The following is a 20,218-nucleotide window of genomic DNA, read 5'->3' as shown; positions in this document are numbered from 1 at the left end:
AGGAATGCAAGATGTTCAGCATTTGGCGGGACTGAGCCCTGTATTTTCAATAGTAATTAGCACAAGGATCATACTTTCTTATCAGGACATTATAGTATCACTGTGACTAAGTGATTTTCCATATGGGTTTAAAACATGACAGGAAAAAAAACAAGTAGCTGACTCCAATTAATTTTAGAGGCTACTAGAGGGCTTTTGGGCCTTTGTACACTGGGAATAATACTGCAGAATAATGCTGGAAAGTGGAAGAAATAGTAAGATGGCAAGAGCAAGGACATGGTCTTAAGGCAAATGGTAAAGAATTCTGGAGACCTGGACATAGAGGAAGGTCTGCTTTACTTGAAGATTGTGGACATTCAGGAAAGTAAAAAAAAAAAAAAAAAAAAAGCCATGCAGAAATAGTTAAAATTAATGTTTAAGAATGTTACATTCTTAAAGTTGTTTCTTTTCCCTTGTCAAATTTTATATGTTAATAATCTGGTGCCTATCACATACCCTAGTGCAATCTTCCTTTTCTTCCTTTTCTTCCTCTAGTTCCTCCAAGTCTTCCCATTCATTGTCACTGTCACGTGTGTCTCTAGTAGGCAGGGATGATGAGAAAGGACCACAAACATGTGGTTGTGGGGTTGCCATGGTTGTGGAGAGTGTCTCGGAGCTTCCTCCCCGTGAAAGTGAGGTCACAGACGTTGAGCTGATAGTGAGATACTCTTCATCAATAGGGGTTAGAGAGAGAGTTTCAGGCATAGATTTTGTGTTCGATAGGTCATCATGACTCTTATTAAATACGTGGCTGGAAAATAAAAAGATTGCAGGGCTGGGGTTTTCCTCCATATCCTTCATTAGATGGCCACTGAAAAGTCTACTGCTTAACCACCACCTTAATTTAATTTTAGCTGAAGTACTAGTTATGGTATTAAATTGCAGTCTTGGTCCTCCAGTGTTACTATAAAAATAAATAAGTAATCAATATTTTGCAAAGCTGGTTAGAAGATAAAGAAGCTTTCAGAATTTGAAAGCAGCCTTTGCAAAAGCAGCCTTGCACTCTTTTTTTAAGGCATTAATTAGTTGCTTCTTGAAAAGAATAATTGGACAATTCCTAGACCATTAATTATTTCATCTGCCATAAGCAACTTATCTGGTAAGTGGTATGCACATTACAATACTACTACAGTTTTCATATTTGCGTTTTTCTTGAAAAGGGAATGTCAGCCACATTCCTGGCTCCTACAGGTCTTTCCTTGGTAACTAAAGCACAGACCAGAAACATGAAATATAAAATTATTCCTGTCTCTCCATAAAAAATACAAGTCCTGACTTCTCTTGTATGCCTACTTTTATTCTTATGCTTGCCTTGAAGCATAAGAGTTGTCCTACAGAAATCAATAGATTTGTTCAATTACTTGAATTAAAATTATTATTCATTTGAGACACAGTATTCAGCACTTTTAAAGTTGAAGCCCATGCTATAATCATATATGTTGTATTTAATTTTGTTTTGGCTGTTGCTGTTAATGAACTCTAACAGAGTTCACAGTTTGTCTTCTGAGGTTTTTTTATTTTCTCTGAAAAAATTTGAAATTAAAAGACCATACAATAAGAAAGAATTTTTTTGTGCCTATTTAAGTCAACTCTGAGGAAATTTAAATTGAAAGATCATATAATAAATAAGAAAGTCTTTGGTTCCTATGTAAGTCAACAAGAGTCTTTCCAATGATTTCAAACTGTAGCCAGCCTCAGCTGAACAGCATAAATTATTACAGTGCAGCACTCATACAACTGTCTTGCAATGCAAACTTATGCAAAATTCTAGTAAGATGAGAGTAAATAAAAACAGCCAATTAGGATAGTCAGAATAAGATGGTAAAACAGAATCTTCAATAATCATCAGTGATTAGAAGCAGATAGCCCTGTACTTAAACCTAAGCAATTCACTTTCAAAATTATAAGAGCCGAAGGAAGGGCTGCAGAGCAGATTTCAGTATTCCTTACCTTTTGACGCATCCAGCTTCACATGGTGAGTAGCAGTTCTGCTTCACTTCTTCCTCTAGGGAGTGAAAGACTTCAGAACTGGCAGCTTCTTGATGAAACTTCCAAAGATGCTTATAGAAACTTTCCCTGGGAGCCATAAGTTTCTGTATGTTCTTCTCTTGAAACTCGGCTTCCTGCTCTTCGTAAGTTGAGCTGTCGTATTCAGGAGGCTCACTGAAATCTGCTGCCACTGGAGAATCCAGACAGTCTTCAAGGTCCGGAGAGGTGCTACCTCCATCACTGGTAGACTGATCCATGCTATTTCCTACCTCTGTACTGCCTGGCATTTCTGCCACAAACTCCTTAATTGGAGATGGTGCTGGAGTCTATCAAAATAACAGAAAGGTTAGTGTAATTCCATTTTTATCTCCCATCTTCTTTCCTTTAAAGACAAAATTATTTGAAGAGGTGGTATCAATAAGCATCTGAATGTGAAAATATCAAATGGTAGCTGCAAGGGAGAGGAAAAAAAAAAAGAGGGAGGTACTCTTTCACTAAATAACTGTTTTGTCTTTATGCTCATCTTCCACATTCTTCAGGAGTTCCAACCAGGTAACTACTACACAAGTTCACTTTTCTCAATGAATTCTTTTCTAGAGGTGGCCCCTTTTCATTTCTTTTCATGTCATGCCTCAACTTTGTGTCTATATTCTCTTCATTGTGTAGAAGTGGCTTCTAGATTTGACTCCTGTGTGACAGACCATAGAAATCGGCCAAGGGCACATTGCAGGAGAGCAACAGGAGTCAGTTTGTTATCCGGAGATGGTCCTGACAGTTATTTCTGTCTTCCCATGGACAGTGCTTATAAATCCTGGTGGGACAGGAACCATGGATGGGCCATTCCGCATGGAGCAAGAGTAATGCAAATGTGTATTCATTATAAGAATACTTGCGTATGTGTCCAAGAGTTGTGTTCAAGAAGCAGGAATAATGATGCTAGCACACCTAATGGCAATGTTTTAGTTTCTGCAGTCTCTGTTTGATTTATTTTCTCCCCCACACCCTGACTCTGCAGATTCTGCTATTAGTAAGAAGCTGAATAACCAGTTGAAACCATTATTTCATTTATGTAAGTTTATTCAGAGGTAGCCTCGATAGGAAAAGTTCTTTATTTTCCTCTTGCTTTTGGGAGTAATATAGCTACCTCAAGCCCACAAGTTACAACAGCTGCAGTTGAGAATATCTGCAGTTTCTGGCTTAGGATCTAGTAGAGCATTTTTGGAAGCATCACGAGAAGATCTGCTTGGGTATGTGTTTTTCACTCCAATGACAGTACTGCAATTCAAAAGTTGTTGGACTGGAATAAACATGTTTCACATCTGTTGGATTTTTATTATTTTGGTTGCTAAGGAAGAATCAGTTGAGCTCTAGACATTGCATTGAAGCTGGGAAGAGAAAGAAATGGAATAGAGGGCCTTGGAGAAAAGGGAAGGTTGCCTTCTTCAAGATCGGATAGACAAAGTAGCGGTGGTTTTCCAGGTTTACAGAAGCATGTTTACTGACAGAAGCTTTGCCTTACCAGGGCACTCTGCTCTATTTCTGGAAGAACACCTTTTGGTGGTCTGCAGAGTAGTAGTGTGACTTCTGGAGGAGCTCCTCGCAACAAGTGCAGGACGTCCTAAACAGAAAGAAGGAATATTAGATTTATTATGGAACAGTCTATAGTACATGTAATTTTACCAACTGGGGTGGAGACAAATTTTATTGCGAATGCCAAGTTCCTAGTATTTGTGCCTCTCAGCAATGTCTGAGAGCAAAAATTCACTGCTGTATGATTGTCATATAAATGGACCATAGCTTTTTATGTGAATGTGTACCTAAAGTCAAGTCAGTTCTGTTTACAAACTCTTGTTCTACTAACAGACACAGAGGATAAAATTAATTCTTTTCTTTTCTTGAAAATAGGATTTTCAGACAAATGCATTCAAACTGCATGCGGCAGGGACACATCTTCAGTCAGTCATATCAGCATAGATCCACAGACTGCCATATAGACATAACCAAAGGTAGACTTCGTCAAAGCCCCTCCTTGACATAACGTCTATTCAGTGGCATTCAGCTTTCAGCTATAGTGGGAGTTGAACTACTTAATCTAGAAAAAAAAAAAAAAAAATGCTGTAGGCCAAAACACCAAGTCTGTCCCTGCAGGCTGTATGTCAGAGAGCAACACAGTGCTGGAAGAAGACAGATACCAGGTCGGAGCGGGGGGGCGGAAAGAGGAGTACAATTACAGCACTCCCCCAGGTGTCTAGGACTTGCAGCACCTTGTCTTTTGCCCTAGCTATTTAATGATACAAGTGACCTGCCAGTGGGAAAATTGCATGATTTCATCATTTCTGTTTGTTACCAATCTTATCTGTTCAATGCATATTCCTATAAAGAATTCAGGGATTTTCATAAGGTGAAAAGATTACAGTGAACTACATGTAGAGTCCTTTGTACCATTGAATTTCTTTGTATGAGTATAGAATTTCTCATTCCAGGTAAAAAAGTTACACTGGATTTACCTCACCTGGTAGAGATTTGAATCTGGGGCATGGTATTTAGCATGACATTACAAAGCACAGATGAGCACAGGGGAAAAAATGTTCCAATTATGCATAACAATAACAAAGATTCCAACTAATTAACAACTGGTGTGCATCTAACAATAGACTTTGTGCATCACTAATAGAAAGTTATAAATTAAATATCGGAAGTAATTCTCTCTAAGAATTCTATTAGGAAGGAAATTCTCCATAAGAATTCTAGAGTAGAATCCTACATAGAAATCAGATTCATTACATGCAAATTCTGACCCCTTCTGGTGATAATTAAGTTTAAATGCAGTTTCATCCTATTGTCTTTATTAATGTGTTACCTATCAGGAGGCCCAGTGATTGTACTAACTAGTACCTGATACAAGAGTCCTTGAATAGGTTTCCCATTCACAGCTAAAATGATGTCTCCGACTTCAATTTTGCCATTCTCTTCAGCTGGCTGCCCTGGAAACAGTCTTTTGATCCTGACAATAGCTCCTCCAAGGTGTTCAAAAGCATCTCCTTCCATTTGCAGAACACTAAAGCCAAGGCCTCCAGAATTCTTTGTCAATTTGACTTCAAATATATTATCTGTTCAAAGCAGAGATTGGAAAAAGAGTGGGAGCTGTGACATATGTACCCCCTAAGGAGCTGATGTAAATTAAACCCTCACCAGACCTTTTACCTGTGGGCTGCAGAGGTAGATCTACAGATACTAATGGCAAAAGAAGGGTTTGGTGTTCCTTTAATTTATGTGAGCCCTTGAAATCACACAGGCAGAATGGGGAGAATGGATTCTATTCCACCATGTGTTCACAGACTTTATGCCATCTGGTACAAGCCCATAAAGGAACAAGTCTTTTGGACCAATATAAAAAGGTTCAAAAGCTATCATCTGACATTCCTCTCTAAATGTTGGGTAGATCCAATAGTTCTGTAGCTGCCCAATGTTAGTTTGGGTCCTGTACTAGCCAGCATAAACTAGAATCAGAGCTACTGCTCTTTCCAGACAAGAAAAGAGACCAGCTCTTTCCCAAATACCAGAGTTGCGGCTGGACCCCATTCTGCTAGGGACAATGTAGAGGAGTAACTGCCCCATGGGAAAATATGGTTCAGACTTGGTGTTTATGAGATGGCCTTAGTGTAAAAGATACAACATTTACTTATTGGCTAAATTCAGTGACAGTGATCTCTGAATCTTCTGCTTTTAAGAAATGAAGTCCTGGCCCTGGGGCAGCAGTTCACCCTGGCTTTGTCACTGACACAGCAGTTGTGCTGCTGTGTGCTCTTTGGTAACAGGCTGGCAGCATCAACACAGCTGCTTCCTGCCTGTGAGTGCTATAGAGTACAGGGATGAGCCCCATCTCATGAAGGCTGAGAGATACAGTGCTTGTGCCTAGGATAAATTCAGCTATATCTAGCAACTGTAACTCTAAGTTTACCCGAGTTCCTTTTTCATCGCTTACCATCTGTCAAAAAGCAGTGGTCCTTGGTACCATCTGTGAAGGATGTTGCTACAGAAACAACTGCACATTGGTCCTCCTTTCTGTCATTAGTAGTCAGGCATGGCTCTGCCAGTTGGTAGTTTCCCCTTTCTAGAACCAGCTTGGCAACCTAAAACAATGATGAACAGGTTCCAATTACACAGTACACGTTGAGCCCTAAGTCTTTTTACTTTTCTTTATAGGAGAATGGGGTTGGATGGGTAAGGGGGGAAGTTTCTTTTGGCCTAGCTTTGCTACTGTGTTTCATACTAAGTGCAGTTTATTCTGTTGGGTATCTGATTGAGCTCTGCTGTTGTACAAACCTGGCCAGATTTCTTAAGGTGTTCCACAGCCTGTTTGTGGGTGATGCCGCAGAGGCTGGTGCCATCTACTTCCAGCAAACGATCACCTGAGGCAAAAGAAAACAAACAAAAAAGGGTCAAGTTGCTTTGGTGTTCAAGTTCAATGGGTAAGGTGTAAACCTTGAGGCAATAGATCTTCACTCTTAAATGTGTCAAATTATGTTACTTTCCCTGAAAGCAATACTGCTTGATGTACAGCATTCTATAACTAGCACTTAAAACATACCAGGGTATTCTGTAAGCAGTGATAGTATCTGGTTATCACAGCAACACTGAAAGTAGATGTCAGAGTCAGTAGCCTTATGTGCAGCTACAGAGATAACTGTACAATGTTGGTATGAGGCTCCTGGTTTTTCAGTGGGATATCTACATGTAGTACAGGGACGGGCTGAGGAATGATGCACTGCATATTACATTTCACAGTTGTTTGACCTCCAATCACAAATTTGTTTCACTGTCCCTGTGGCAGGCATTCCACACTGAGTTCACTAACATTGCCAGACACGTTACCTATCTTTATTTGTCCATCCTTATCTGCTGATCCCCTGGGAATAATTGACTTCACGTATATCCCACCGTGACGCACACTAGTGTTAATTCCACCCTGCAAAACAGATGCCCACAGATTAGAGTGGAGTCTTCACACGTTCTTCCTGTGATAAAAATCAAACCAATTTACACATGTATTACAAAGCAACTGCTTCAGGAATTATTTTTTTTTTTAAATAGGAAAAAAAGGAAAGAGGATGTTACTTGAAAGTCCCATCTAGTTGTGATATACTTCCCTAGGCAGTAATCTTGCTTTATTTTCTCAGGAAAATGCAATGCATTTCTATGTGGCTATATAAAAACATTTACTAAATGTTCATAAATTTTTTTCCCTATGCTAACATCAAGATGAGGTTACATCTTTCAGTCAGTCTCTAGCACAGCTTCCAAACTATGCAATACACATTCAGCAATAATTAACCTTTCAAACAATATATAAAACATGGACCTGAACTTGTGCAGCCACTAAAGACCCTACAGCTCAGAGGAATTACAGATTAACCTAAGAATCATGTTCTGTCCATCTAAATCCCCTGGCCAAATTCAGATGAAAAGGCAGCCCTCAGTTTCTTTTGCAGGCAATGAAATGGCTATTGCTTCCCATTTCAGCAAGGACTGCAAAGAGATATCAGCCTGGAGGGGTAAATGCAACTTTGATAATCAGGGCAAGGCATTATTATTCAAATGTGGCAGATAGTTTTCACTGCTGTTTTCTCTGGTACTCTAAATATATGGAGAACTGTATTTCCATATATTAGGAAATAAAATTGTCTAGAGCCCTTTCTTTGGCTTTCAGAGTAAGAAAGCATGGCTTATCTTGAGAAGCAAAATAGTCGTGTCTTCCACATAAATACACTTCCCTATGGTTTTTTTTTGGTCATGTAATAGTTAGACAGACACACTGAAAGATTAACAGTAACACTTGCAGTCACACTGATTCCGAAAGTCCCATCTTCTTTAACAAGCTCCACAGAATAGATTTCCTTTGAGTTGGTTTCAGATGGAGATGGTAAGTGTGAAGAGTCACCTTCCTGTCTCAAAAATATAAACACTAATGAGACTACAGCATCTCAGTAAAGAAAGGGGGGGAAAGGAAGGAAAAAAAGGAGAGTTTCTAGAAGATACAAAGGCTTTGATCCTGCTGCCACTGTAAGCTTGGAGCGGTACCATTTATATCCCTGACATTATTTCAAGCTTAAACTAATATTACTCAAAATATAATCTGTCTAAATGTGCATAAGTTGAGTATAGATAGGGAGGCTGTCTAATAGTAGGAATTTAGACACAGTTGTTGTTCTGTGTGTGGTTGAAAACTTAAGAGATTGCAAGGAAATAATCAAAATTTTGTACCTCCACTGGAAAAGGGAGGAGAATTTTTAATAACATTTTGTGGAACAGTTACTGCATTTTTTTCACATATTTTAGACCTGTCTATCATTTTGACATTTCCAATATAATTTAAAAAGCAACACCTTCCAAGGTTTTCTTTCTCATTTCTTCTCTTTTTTTAAAAAAATTCTTGGTTACCTTCCATTCTTAATATAGCTGACATGTTGTTAAGACACATGCTGGGAATAATATTACTGAATAGCATCAAAATCTCAGTTACCTCCACTTCCAGGCTATCAGCTGAAGGAACTGGAATCCTAGGGCTCAATTTTGGTGCTAAATTCCAGGAAAGAGCCTTTTCAAGTTCATCTATATTTGTGTCCTGTTCTTTGGGGAGAGCTGTATGACAATCCTGAATCTTTTTTCTCCCACTGTCTACATAAGAGATCTCAGATCCACTAGTGCTGTTTCCTCTTGATAGATTCTTTTCTTCATTTAATCCTTCTTCATACATGTCTGTAAAGCCATACCAAAATAAACATTGCTGAATACAAACAGTAAGTAAACTTGAAGGCAAATATTATTATACCTCAGCACAGGAGGAGAAAGTAACTTCCTACATCAACTGGTTGTGAAATCATATTCTATAAAATGAGTCAGTCATTGTAAAATGGAGTGCTGCTATTACAAGTGTGGAGAAATGTGTTTGCTTCATCACTGCAGAGGACTATGACTCTATCAGAAAAAGAAATGCCAAAATTTCCTTGGTATTCAGCAATGCAGCCCATAATAGATTTTTTTCACTCCGACTGTAGAACAGAGATCACATGATACCTACTACAAGTTGACAATTTTTACTGCTAGCCTATGGTTATTGTAGCTGGCGCTAAGTAGCAAGAAAGTACTACTATGTCCCAGTGCCTAATAAATAGCAGTGTCCTGAGTTAACTATTAGCATTCCATAGCCAGCGAAGACATTTGCCTTTATACCTTTGGGTTGAGAGATGATGAGCTCCACTTCATCGGGAGAATTCTGTATGATTTTAACTGCAGTATTAAATGAAACGCCCTCAAGACTAATATTATTCACAGAGATGAGTCGTCCTCCTTAAAAAAAAAAAAGTGGGGGGTTAAAAACAAGACAAAACACATCTAAATAAGGAAATAAATCCAGAGTAGCTAACTTTAAACCATGAAAGTATTTTAACTCTAATTTAAAACTAAGGACAATGACCTGGTTTGATATTTCCAGCTCTGTCTGCAGGTCCCCCAGGGATAATTGAAGCAATAAAGATACCAAGGTCTAATTTTCCCACATTTTCTCCTCCAATAATTACAAAACCTGCAAAAATGAGATAGCATGAGAATGCAGAGACACTGGCAGTATTAGAAAAGGTGAACAAAAGGCACAAAAGGCTTTTGCTCTAATGGCGTAGATTTTAAACATGGTATGGAGAATGGGGAGCTCTGATTTACATGGCATCAAGGTCTTGATTTGTGAGAACTTTAAATTCACATTATAATTAAAGTGTGCTGGTGACTTTGGTGCCTATTTAAATGTAATTTCTTAGTAAGAACACTTTCCTGGCTTGGGACTTCTAAAGGTTCCAACTACTTTCTTACAAGAGTCATAAACTATGTGGACCTTTGTATTCAACGCCTGCAGGAGGAAAGTGGTTTAAAAGCTCTTTAGATAACTTTGAACATTGTTCTACATCATGAAATCTAGGGCCCCTGAGGTTGGCCATGTAAACTTCTAATGGACATGTAAGAGATATCTAAGAAAATTGTATCTATTGTCAAGTAGTTCAACTTCACTATCCTATCTCAGAATATTCTGCCTATTGCAGACTACATTCTTTTCACTGGTAGAATAGTTGTGTTTGGGATTGGGATATTCCACACAGACCTGCACCATTTAGAAATTTGATGTTTAATTGGCTAATAAAAATGTTATCCAAATAAGAATCCAAAAGTCAGGAAACATTCATGTTAAGCTTGTGTACACATTTTGCACCCCCACAGGCAATACCTGAAAAGTTTGCAGAACATCATCTTGCCCTATGTAAGGTCTAAGATAAATAAAACCACTGCGCATGTATTTCAGGTACAAAACTATGACCTTTGTTCCTTTCATTCTACTCTTAGCACTTGGTCCCCTTGACCTCTGTGGCCGTAGTTAATCCTCTGAAAAAACTGTGGTCTTGATTTACGCTCTTAGTCCTTTTCAGTCTTGGAAATTCTAAGTCCTTCACAAGGATTGGTAGTCTTATTCTATAAGAAGAATAATGAAGACTACAATCTGGCTCAGTTTGAGTCTGCAAGTATCGTTAGCACCAGGATCTGACAGTCCCAGTAACAAATATGAATGTTATGTTCCTTACTTACCAAATCCATTCTTAGGGTCACGTTTTAGGCTGACACAAATGATTTCTCTTTCTAGACCACTTAGCAAAACTTCCTTTTGGATCGCTGGTGATCCAGGTGCTGCAGAAACAAAACAGCTAGAATAAATGCAGATTAATGCAGGGAGACAGTAGAGTCATATAGTATGCAAAACTGGGGCTTGAAAAATTAAAAATACATATTGTCCTTGTTTTCAACAATAATGTTACTTCTGAATCAATATAATGCAGGAAGGAAGCTCAAACAAGTCTCTGGAAATTTACATTCTTTAGAAAAGTATGTGTACAGTAGCTGTGTAAACTCTTCTTATAATGTTCGTTTCTGGGAGAATACACATTTATCTGCCACATTTTTATTAAGATTAGGATATCTAAAGAATCAGGCATGTAGTGCCCATTGAACCTGAGGGTGATTTGGACACAAAATCTCCTATGGGTTCCTTTGGAAACTCTAGCCTTTGGGCCTGTGGGCCCTTTTGGCTCTGTAGGTGCCATCCAGTCAGCACAGATTGTGATGGTGACTTTTGTAGTGTTAACGCTATTTAATATTGTGCAATTGCCATAGTGTTTTTAAAGTACAGTTCTAATTTTAAAATGGAGTAACCAAATAATCATAGCTTTGTATTCTATAGATCAGCTCACTGTGTGCATGCAGTATGGCTTCTGTGAGAAGGGTTAGGTGTTAGGTGTCCGGTTCTTCTTCCAGTTAGTGTCATGCAAATGCAAGAATAGCAGAAGGACCAGGAGCCTGTGTTGTTTCCTGCACTATTTATTGAGTTGTAGATCTGTCAATTGCAAACCAAATGATGACCTCTGAGCACAGAGATATTCCCCCATGCGAGAGTCCTGGGTGTACCAAACTATATCTCTGAAGAGCATTAGGCACCATTGATAGAATAATTTTATGATGAAGTCCCTTACCACTGATCCTGATGGAAAGTGGGAATGAAAGGTAAGAAAACAGCTTGTCTTGCTAAACTCTGGGTTAATTCCCAGGACTAGAAGTGCAAAAGGATATTCTTTAATCTCTTAAGTGGAATATATTTTGTTCTCCTGCTATTGCGACAATAAATATGGAAGGGTACTGTCTGTCTTTATGATTATTATACTCACCACTGATTGTGTTCTGAGTTGAGTGGATAGAGAGGTAGTCATAACTTCTTTGCTTTCCATTCAAATTGATGTGCATTTCTGACTGGGATAGCCCTGATGTGGATCTGCACAGCAAGGAATTAAGACTACATTACAATAACAAACCAGCAATGGTATTTAGCACTCTTCATTGTTGTTAGTCTGCCAGAGCCAAGTTGGGAACACACATGTTTATAATGAGTATTCTGATTTCTGGGCTACATTTCATTGTATGTAAGGAGAAGTAATTTATCCTTGCTGGCATTTGCTTCCAAGTAACAGCTGCCATTAGACCACTCACATCATGACTGATTTCCCCCTGTGTTTTTCTCTGAGCTCAATGCAGGCATCAGGAAAACACAGCGTAGCCTCAGCATAATTCATTTAGCCTCACTGTCCATCTAGACAAAACCATGTCTGAAAGTTTTCCTGGTAGTTCATGTTCTTCTTGGCTCTATTCTAACTCTTAATATTATAAAAGGCAGTAGAATTCATCAAAGCCCTTGAGGCTGTGTGCAGCTTTAGTAACCACCTACACCGGTGAAGGTACCAATGCAAATGAAAAGGGAGAAGTTCTTAAACTGTTCTCTATGATTTGCACCTTTAGACATGGAGGAATCAGTTAGGTAAGACCTGCTCAAAACCAGCTTCTGCTGTGCACTCAGTTCACATACTGCCATTTCCAGAGAAGATAGACACTAAAGATTTTACTTTTTTCCTCCCTTATTTTAATCCTTCTCCGTAACCCAATAAGTGGTTCATTCCTGAGTCTGCTACAAATTTAAATGTCACTCTTTTTCAAGTTCTTTCTGTTAGACTGTTAGCTTCCTGCCTGTGTTTGCACTACTGCTGGTACCGTGGAGCCCCAGGCCTGACAGGGCCTTTTGGTGTGACCATAATAAAGACTGGAAAAAAAAAAAGTTTGTCTCACAGTTTACCACAGTGGTTTGCAATGATATCGTCTATGACTGAGTATTCTTACACAGGTTTAGAGGAAAAAGCAAACCTACCTGCCAAGATTGCTTTTGTCTCTAACCCTGTTGTTGGTTTGCACACTGAGGTTATCACAAGATTTGCTCATCATCCCAGCAGAAAGGTTTTCCAGATTTGCTCCATAGAGCACATTCTCTGAACGAGACAGTCTCTGAATCAGGGCAAGGTGTTCACGCTGAGCTGCATATGCAGAATTTGATTTGTCTATTTCCATAAATTTACTTTCCTCTGAATAAGAAGGGAGAGGGGAAGAGGAAGGAAAGATAAATCCACTGATGTTATCCCATCTTTTTAAGCTCAAAGCTGCTTTCTGTCTAACTTTTTGAACATGCCAGCAAAAAAGATTGACATCACAGATATATTTGTTTTGGTATCCTTGAGGATCTGTAGGCCTTGGAGTGAGTGGAAAGGGTTTCCAATCCATTTCTTTCGTAGAAAGTATATGCCATATTTAGATTTCATTTCTATGAATTATACTGCAAGTTCACTTTCCACAAAGACAGATGAAATGTACAACCCTGTATAATTTTAACCTGAATATCTCTGTAAAGTGTATTTTGTAAACGTTCAGTGTATGAGAAATACCTGTCTGCCAGAGGCTGAAACAGCCAGGTTGGTAGTTTCCCACCCTTCCCAGGCCCACCCCTCCAGTATATGTGTATCTGAGAAGACCGCGGCTTTACTGACACATGCTCTCTAAGCTCAGAGAGGGGCCAAGGAGCTGGCTGTTTGCTCTGAGTGATTTGCGCAAGTAGAGTTGAGTATGGGACCGTCTTGGTGGCAAAGCTTGCTATCCAATTTTCCACTTCCGTGTGAAATCTACTACTTGCTTAATGACATCTGGGCTCTGCTATTTATGAATCTATCCTCTAAAAAGATTTTATTTCCCTGAAACAAGATAGTGCTGGAGGAGTCATTAATTTATTTAGATTCTTAACTGGTGGGCTGGAGAGGGGATCTGAAGGAGAGAGGGACAGCAGGCAATTGGAGATCTGTCAGAAAGTAAAACAAGAATCCTGCTTGGTACAGGCTAGCACAGATATGGCCTTTAAATCTGCTTGTACGTGACAGCTGACCTCCCATGTGTTTTCCTAACAAATATTAGCCCGAATGCAACTTTCTAGTGCACTACTCTGCAGCATTAAACCTTGGGTCCCTCTCTCCTCAGTGACTTTGATCAGTGGCATTTGTTAAGGCATCAAGAGGCTTGACTGTCCACGGTATTAGCACAGTCTGAGAGTTGCCATGGTGATTTCAAAGTAGGGGGTTGCTAGCAAGTTTTGAGGAGATGGTACTTATACATCTCAACAGAGCAGCAGAAGGAAGAGTTTCCCTCATACAGAAAGAGCCTTATAATCTCTTGCAGTCTCACTGTGCTGGCAAAGGCAGCATTTTGAACTATTGTCTATCATTGCCTTCAGAAAGCCTTTTTTTCTGGGACAGCTCTCAATCTTTTTGTCCTCTTATATATGGAATATAGTAATTTTTATTAAGAAATATTAGTACAAGCAAATGTGACACAGGAAACTTTAAGATTCAGTATTAGCGTTCATTTTTATGCTACAAATCACAGTCCCACTAAGTTGTGTTTGAAGCTACAGGACCCCAAGCAACAAAAGGTGCCTTGAACCTAAATGTCACCCTAGCACCTTTTTCATTGTAACAAATTTGTGCAGGTGGAATTTCAGTTTTCATGGAATAATTTTAGTGGGAAAGAAGCAATATATTAATCATCCTGTTATATCCCATGGTATTATTTCAGTGCAAACACTTTTACAATTTTACTAGAGGATGGAGTATCCCGGGAGATAAGGCATGACAGTTGATTCTCCTGCTATGACTCACTGGGTCAAATATTCAGTAGTTGTAAATGATGATGATTCTGTTCAAGGCAAAGGACAAGTCCTCAGCTAGTGAAAATCCATGTTGCTTCACTGAAGTCAAGAGTGATGACAGTTGTCAGCTTATGCTGTTATTTCTTATGTGCCTCAGTTTCCCTGTAATGATCCTCACCCATCTTTACAGAGCATGCTGAGAACTGTGGGTGAGAAGTGCTAACTGCCCTGGATTGAGCAGAACCTTGGTTTAGAAACTATGGAAAATCTGAATGTTAAGGAGGTAATAGTCTTATCTTCTACGGACATGGCAAAACCTAGGGTAAGAACAGCTGGCAGCTACATAGCTGAGTGTAACTGATGTGCTTTTGGTTTGGTAGTTTTGTCCTGGGACTGAACCATAGAGCTGAACCCCTGTCTTATGCAAAGATAACCAGTTAACTGAATTCAGCTCCAGCATATCTGGGCACTACTGTAGTTATTCTTTGTGTGGAACATTTATCAGGTTACATTTGGGGTAAGTCTGATATGTATCTTCAGAATTCTCAGGAGGTTTCCTGAAAGGAAGTGTAATCATTCTTTTTTTCAAATCTGAGTTTAGCTATATAGTCATTATCATCAGAGAACCCCTCTCCACGCCCCGCACACACACACTCACATGCACACACTAAATTAGACTTGCACACCTCTAACTTCCACTGAAGTAGGAAACATTATTTTCTGCTCTGCAAATGAGAAGCTGAAGCACAGTGAAACTGATGTAGCAGGTTCTGATTCTCAGCTTCACTGAATGCACTCTTCCTAAAACCTAACCTTGTCCTATGGCCTGAGTAATGAAAGTGCATTTATTCCTCACCTGATGAAGTTTGCCGAAGTTGCCTAGAATTCATCTGTGCATTAAATTTGTGCTGGGCAGAGCAGAGGTCCAGTAGATATTTACATGTCTTTGCTGTATCGGTAATGAAGGTGTGTTTTTTGCCACTGAAGCTGCTTTCAATCATGAATTTTTTTCTCTAAAGGGAGAAAAAAAGCACAGCTTGCTTCATATATTAGTCATTGCACTGAGGCACTGAAAGTTCATTTGTATAATCTTGTTGGTTTGTCCAGTTGTATTTATGCCTGACTGCATGCCTTTTGAGTGCATTAAATGACAATCATAAATTCAACAGTTGTTAGTAAGGTGTCTGTCATTGGGATCATGACTGCCCTATGTCGAAAGTCAAGAGCTTTGGGACATTGACTGCACTAGGAGCAGGTTCATAGAACCGGCAAGATTTGGCCCTACAGATGTTAAAATTATTAAACCAATATTTAATGTGAATATGAAAATATCTTCAAGAGACAGAAGGGCCATTTTGGGAGAGCAAACAGGCTGGGAAATGTGTCATGCAGGTTGACACCTACACTGTATGATGGAAGGTTGATATACATCTGATGGCAGAATACCATTTAGAAGGCATCACAATCTTATCACCAATACTGGTTTGTTAACAGATGTCAATATAGTAAGAGATGAGGATGGGAATAATAAGATCTGCAAAGAGGGACACGTGATCCCATGACCTTTTGTAGGAGGGAAAATGAAAGAAAAAGGAGACAGAAGTAAAGATGAGAGGGGAATGAATATGCCATAGGGAAGTTTGACATAGTCTCCGTAGTAGTCAACACCAGATTATTTAGTTTTATTGTAATTTGACTCCAGCCTTGGCAAAAAACGCCAGAACTAAACCTCGCTTAAGAACTGGGTATCTTGGAATCCACATCCAGATCCAGCCTTGATTTTAGTCTGTTTTCCAAAAGGACTTGCTTGTACAGAATGAGTCTAACCCTGGCTCTGAATGCAATAAATTTATCAAAGTGACAGGCAGAAGGGGAGTAACGTAGGAGAGTGGAGAAGAGATTCACTGGCTTCCAACTCACATGAGCTGAAATTCTTTCTGTTTCACGCCACTGGAATCTTAAACTGGCAATTCTTGTGTGATTTTTGACCTCATACACAATGATGCCTTTGGCACAGATTCCCAGGATGATGTCTCCTCCTGCTCCTTTCTTCTCTTGGGACACACGATAGAATAACACTCCATATTCAGGAAGTTGCTGAGTCACCTTGTAGAGAAAAAGTGCATTTGGCACGCATTAATCAAAAAGAGTCGTGAGGAGAAAAGGTAGGAGTAGATGGGAGGGGAAATGGTTTTGAGTGCATTTACTGAATGTTCTCTCACTGTCAAGAAACGTCCGGAGGCCCTTACCAAATTTGCATACCTACTGCCTGACAGAATCATGACCTTACTTTGGTATGTCACAGAGCCATTACTTGCATTCATTTTCCATGTGTAAAATTGAGATAACGCTTTCCCACACACTTCATTTCAAGAGGTAGGAGGAATATGTAGCTTCCAGCACAATAATCAGTACAACGGCACTGACGTACCCGGCATTACGGCTACTTGGCACTTGTGTGCATTTCCAAATAGAAATCCATGCAGGATTAATGTTGCTTGACTACTGTTAGACCTTGTTTCTTTCCATTTTCTTTTCGGTGTCTGTTTCCCTGAGCAAACCCAGAAACCACAAGGTACAGCAAATATGATGATCTTAGTAAAACTGCTAATACTTTGCTGCCAGAGCTACTCTGACATTGTTCCGGGCTTGTGTGGTTTCCTTTCTACAGTAGTGATGACCAACTGGAAGTCTTAACTGCAGTGACACCACAGCTCCCAGCCTGCAACAAACTCACTCAGGTACATACACCCATTCCTTCATGGGTATCATCTTTTAAAATCAGACATTATAGATTTCCATTGCCAAGAATCTTAAGTTATAGGGTTTGCTAAATTGTACCTCAAAGTGTCTCACCTAAATATAGTGGTGACTTTTGAGAGAATTTCACTGGCCCAGAATACCCTTCGGTGCCAGACTCTATAGTAATAGACCTTCAGTGTCACTTCTGGGTGAAAAGTTAAGTAGGATTATACTTCAAGGGACTGAGGAGACAGCTTTGGCCCCTGACATATTACTGTGCAGAGGATACTCTGAGGAACTCACCCAGAGGTTCTGGATGTTGTTGCTTGTCTTTCTACCTCCTGCACTTGGCCACAAAATGTTAAAATGTGACTCAGACCCTTTACAGAACTATGGCATATGAGGAGGGTTTTCCGTCTTCTTTTGTTATCTGCACATCAATATGAGTTTCTTCTAAAGCTTTTTTTTCTGGGAAGTTAATGCAGAATCCCCCAATGGCTTTTCAACCATGAATAGATATTTTCAGTGACAAAAATAAAACACTTTAAGAAGATCTGTTTTTCAGAAAGTATCCAGAGCATGAATGTTCAGGTCCTTAAAACTGGGGCACCCATAATCACTAGCTGAATCTGGGTTTTAATTTTTAATCCCTTTCATATTTGGAATTTGCATGTTCTTGCCATGGGGGCTATCTTGCTTATTTTGTATGATGTGTTGACTCCTTCTACAGACTTATTCATTGAAACAGATACTAACAAAGCTGCTTTTCTTCATTGGATTTGCCACGCATGATGGGACTGTCATTAAGGCTAAGCTTCAATCTATTCCATCAATTCCACTGACAGTGTTAAATGAGGAACAAACATAATTAAACAGCAACTGAACTAAAATGATGCTATAAATAAAAGCATGTGGCACTGCAGAAAAATGACTACTGGCATTTATACATTATCTGGTGCCTGATACTTTTCATTTGATGGAAAGCAGAGAAGTTTGAGGGAGAAGAAGAAATCGGGAGGGGTGGGGAGCAGAATTAAGTCCCACATCATCGTGACACCCCAGAGCCCTACAGAAATAGTCATGTGAGAAAATACTTCATATAACTCCCTCCTCACTTCCAGGGTTCACAGATATTTTTAAACAAATAATCACTACATGTTTAGGAAGTGTCTGAACAGCTGGTATAGTTTCAGAAGTCAAGGAACTGCTTATTCCCATATTCTATAATCATCTCTAATACATTCAGCAGGTGTATTTATAATCATCTGTAACCCAGACATGTCAGTAACATGCTGAAATTTGCCTCAACCCTTAGGATGTTGAAAATACCCTGAAATGTGCATTAACCCTTTATAAACTGTCAGTGAAAGGAAACCTACCATGTAAATGTGATGTTAGTTATAACGTGATATGTATGAAAGTATCTACGACAGAATGAAATTCTGAGATTTTTGTTGGCTATTCAAATTTGTTCACCTTCTCTAAAATCCACTGCATCCGGCAAGAAGAAAATAATAGGCAATGGTAAATAGAGAGTGGCTTTCTATCTCAGAATAAATAAATAATGTTTGGGCTATGGCAAGTTACCTTTAAAAATTCCTGTTCAGCTTCATCCTCAAATAGGGAACGATTCATACGATGTAATTTAGCAAGCTCTCGTTGTACATACGCCAGGGTCATTTTCTCTATTCGGCTTGCTGGAATGTAGTCTTCAACACGAAAATAGCTCTTTCCATGCATCTTTGGGAGGAAAAAAAAAAGAAAAAAAGAAAAAAAAAAAAACAAACAAGAGAGAGAGAGGAGCCTTTTGTTCTTTCTTGACTTTTCTTAATTGGTGCATTTCCAATTTCAGGGTGACCTGTACGCTTAAGTCCCCCTGTTGCCATTTCCTAAAAGAAAATGGGGAACAACAGGTGCTGTCCTGACAGCCAAATGTGCCTCCTACACCTGTGCTCGGCCAGGTGCTCAGAGCACGCCCTGCTTCTCTGTGCAGAGCGGGGAAAAGAGCTGGGCCTACAGGCGTGCCTGCGGCCCCGCACGTAGCGCTGTCGACAGGTACAGCTGCAGCAGTACAGCCTGCAGTGGGGCACCCAGTGCTGGGATGGATCTGGCCAGATGGATCAGACCACTCAGAGTTCAGTTAATACAGTTACACTGGTTTATATAATTGAGGGTATGGAAGGGAACAGAAATGGGTATTTTGCGTACGCTTCAAAACTAGGATAACCAGTTCAGATCATCAGTGACCTTCCTGTCTTTGCAGCTTGTGGATCTGAGCCTACACACAAAATAGCTGTGAATTCTGGAGTGTTTCTTTATTTTTCTCTTCCATGTTTTCTAATCTCTTTTTGCTCCTCTGCACATCCATGCCCCTCTCTCTGTTGAGAGAGACCTCTGAGAAATACTGTATTACTTATCCATACCTCAGAAGCATAATTGCCGAGCTCTGCCTGTAAAGCCAAAGCGCCAAGCTTCAGGGCAGTCTCATCATTGCAATATAGTCGCTCTTCCAAGATATCTTTACGAAGCTGCAGGTAAAACTGATGCCTTGTCAAGCCATGCCTGGAACACAAAAAGGTTTAGGAACACAGGAGGAGCCTTGAACAGCCACTTTAAGTGCTACTGGTTTTCCTGCAGTCAGCAGAACTATGCACTTACTGGATAACATTAAAATGGTTGTAAAGAGTGTGAAATTAATGATGGAAGTTTTCTTCTTGGGTTGGTCATTCCAGCCATCTGGGGCCACTTTGTAGAGTTTGGTCTCCTCATCCAAAAAGAAGAATTCTTTACCTGAAAGGAGAATTTTGGGTTCTGTGATAAATCTGGAGATACTTCAGTAGC

General features: G+C 39.5%; 1 protein-coding gene across 1 annotated transcript in view; it reads right to left on the bottom strand.

The window, feature by feature from the left end:
- Positions 1–20,218, bottom strand: part of FRMPD2 (FERM and PDZ domain containing 2) — a gene marked incomplete at its 3' end in the record, with an annotated part of 63,862 nt that overhangs the window by 24,267 nt on the left and 19,377 nt on the right. Inside the window, exons 9-27 of the mRNA XM_010292144.1 lie at positions 20,032–20,167; positions 19,801–19,939; positions 18,965–19,117; positions 16,556–16,741; positions 15,492–15,648; positions 12,818–13,028; positions 11,790–11,893; positions 10,660–10,758; positions 9,506–9,613; positions 9,262–9,378; positions 8,552–8,787; positions 7,869–7,973; positions 6,904–6,997; positions 6,355–6,440; positions 6,014–6,161; positions 4,924–5,138; positions 3,548–3,646; positions 1,990–2,354; positions 496–790 (exon numbers count right to left, since the gene is read on the bottom strand). Coding sequence (XP_010290446.1) covers positions 496–790; positions 1,990–2,354; positions 3,548–3,646; positions 4,924–5,138; positions 6,014–6,161; positions 6,355–6,440; positions 6,904–6,997; positions 7,869–7,973; positions 8,552–8,787; positions 9,262–9,378; positions 9,506–9,613; positions 10,660–10,758; positions 11,790–11,893; positions 12,818–13,028; positions 15,492–15,648; positions 16,556–16,741; positions 18,965–19,117; positions 19,801–19,939; positions 20,032–20,167 — 3,053 coding nt within the window. The remainder of the gene's footprint in view (positions 1–495; positions 791–1,989; positions 2,355–3,547; positions 3,647–4,923; positions 5,139–6,013; positions 6,162–6,354; positions 6,441–6,903; positions 6,998–7,868; positions 7,974–8,551; positions 8,788–9,261; positions 9,379–9,505; positions 9,614–10,659; positions 10,759–11,789; positions 11,894–12,817; positions 13,029–15,491; positions 15,649–16,555; positions 16,742–18,964; positions 19,118–19,800; positions 19,940–20,031; positions 20,168–20,218) is intronic.

The sequence above is a fragment of the Phaethon lepturus genome, unplaced genomic scaffold (assembly GCF_000687285.1).
Source record: "Phaethon lepturus isolate BGI_N335 unplaced genomic scaffold, ASM68728v1 scaffold6278, whole genome shotgun sequence".
In the NCBI taxonomy this organism is placed as follows: domain Eukaryota; kingdom Metazoa; phylum Chordata; class Aves; order Phaethontiformes; family Phaethontidae; genus Phaethon; species Phaethon lepturus.
Note: the sequence above shows the minus strand (reverse complement) of the source record. Positions and strands in the feature narration are given on the sequence as shown.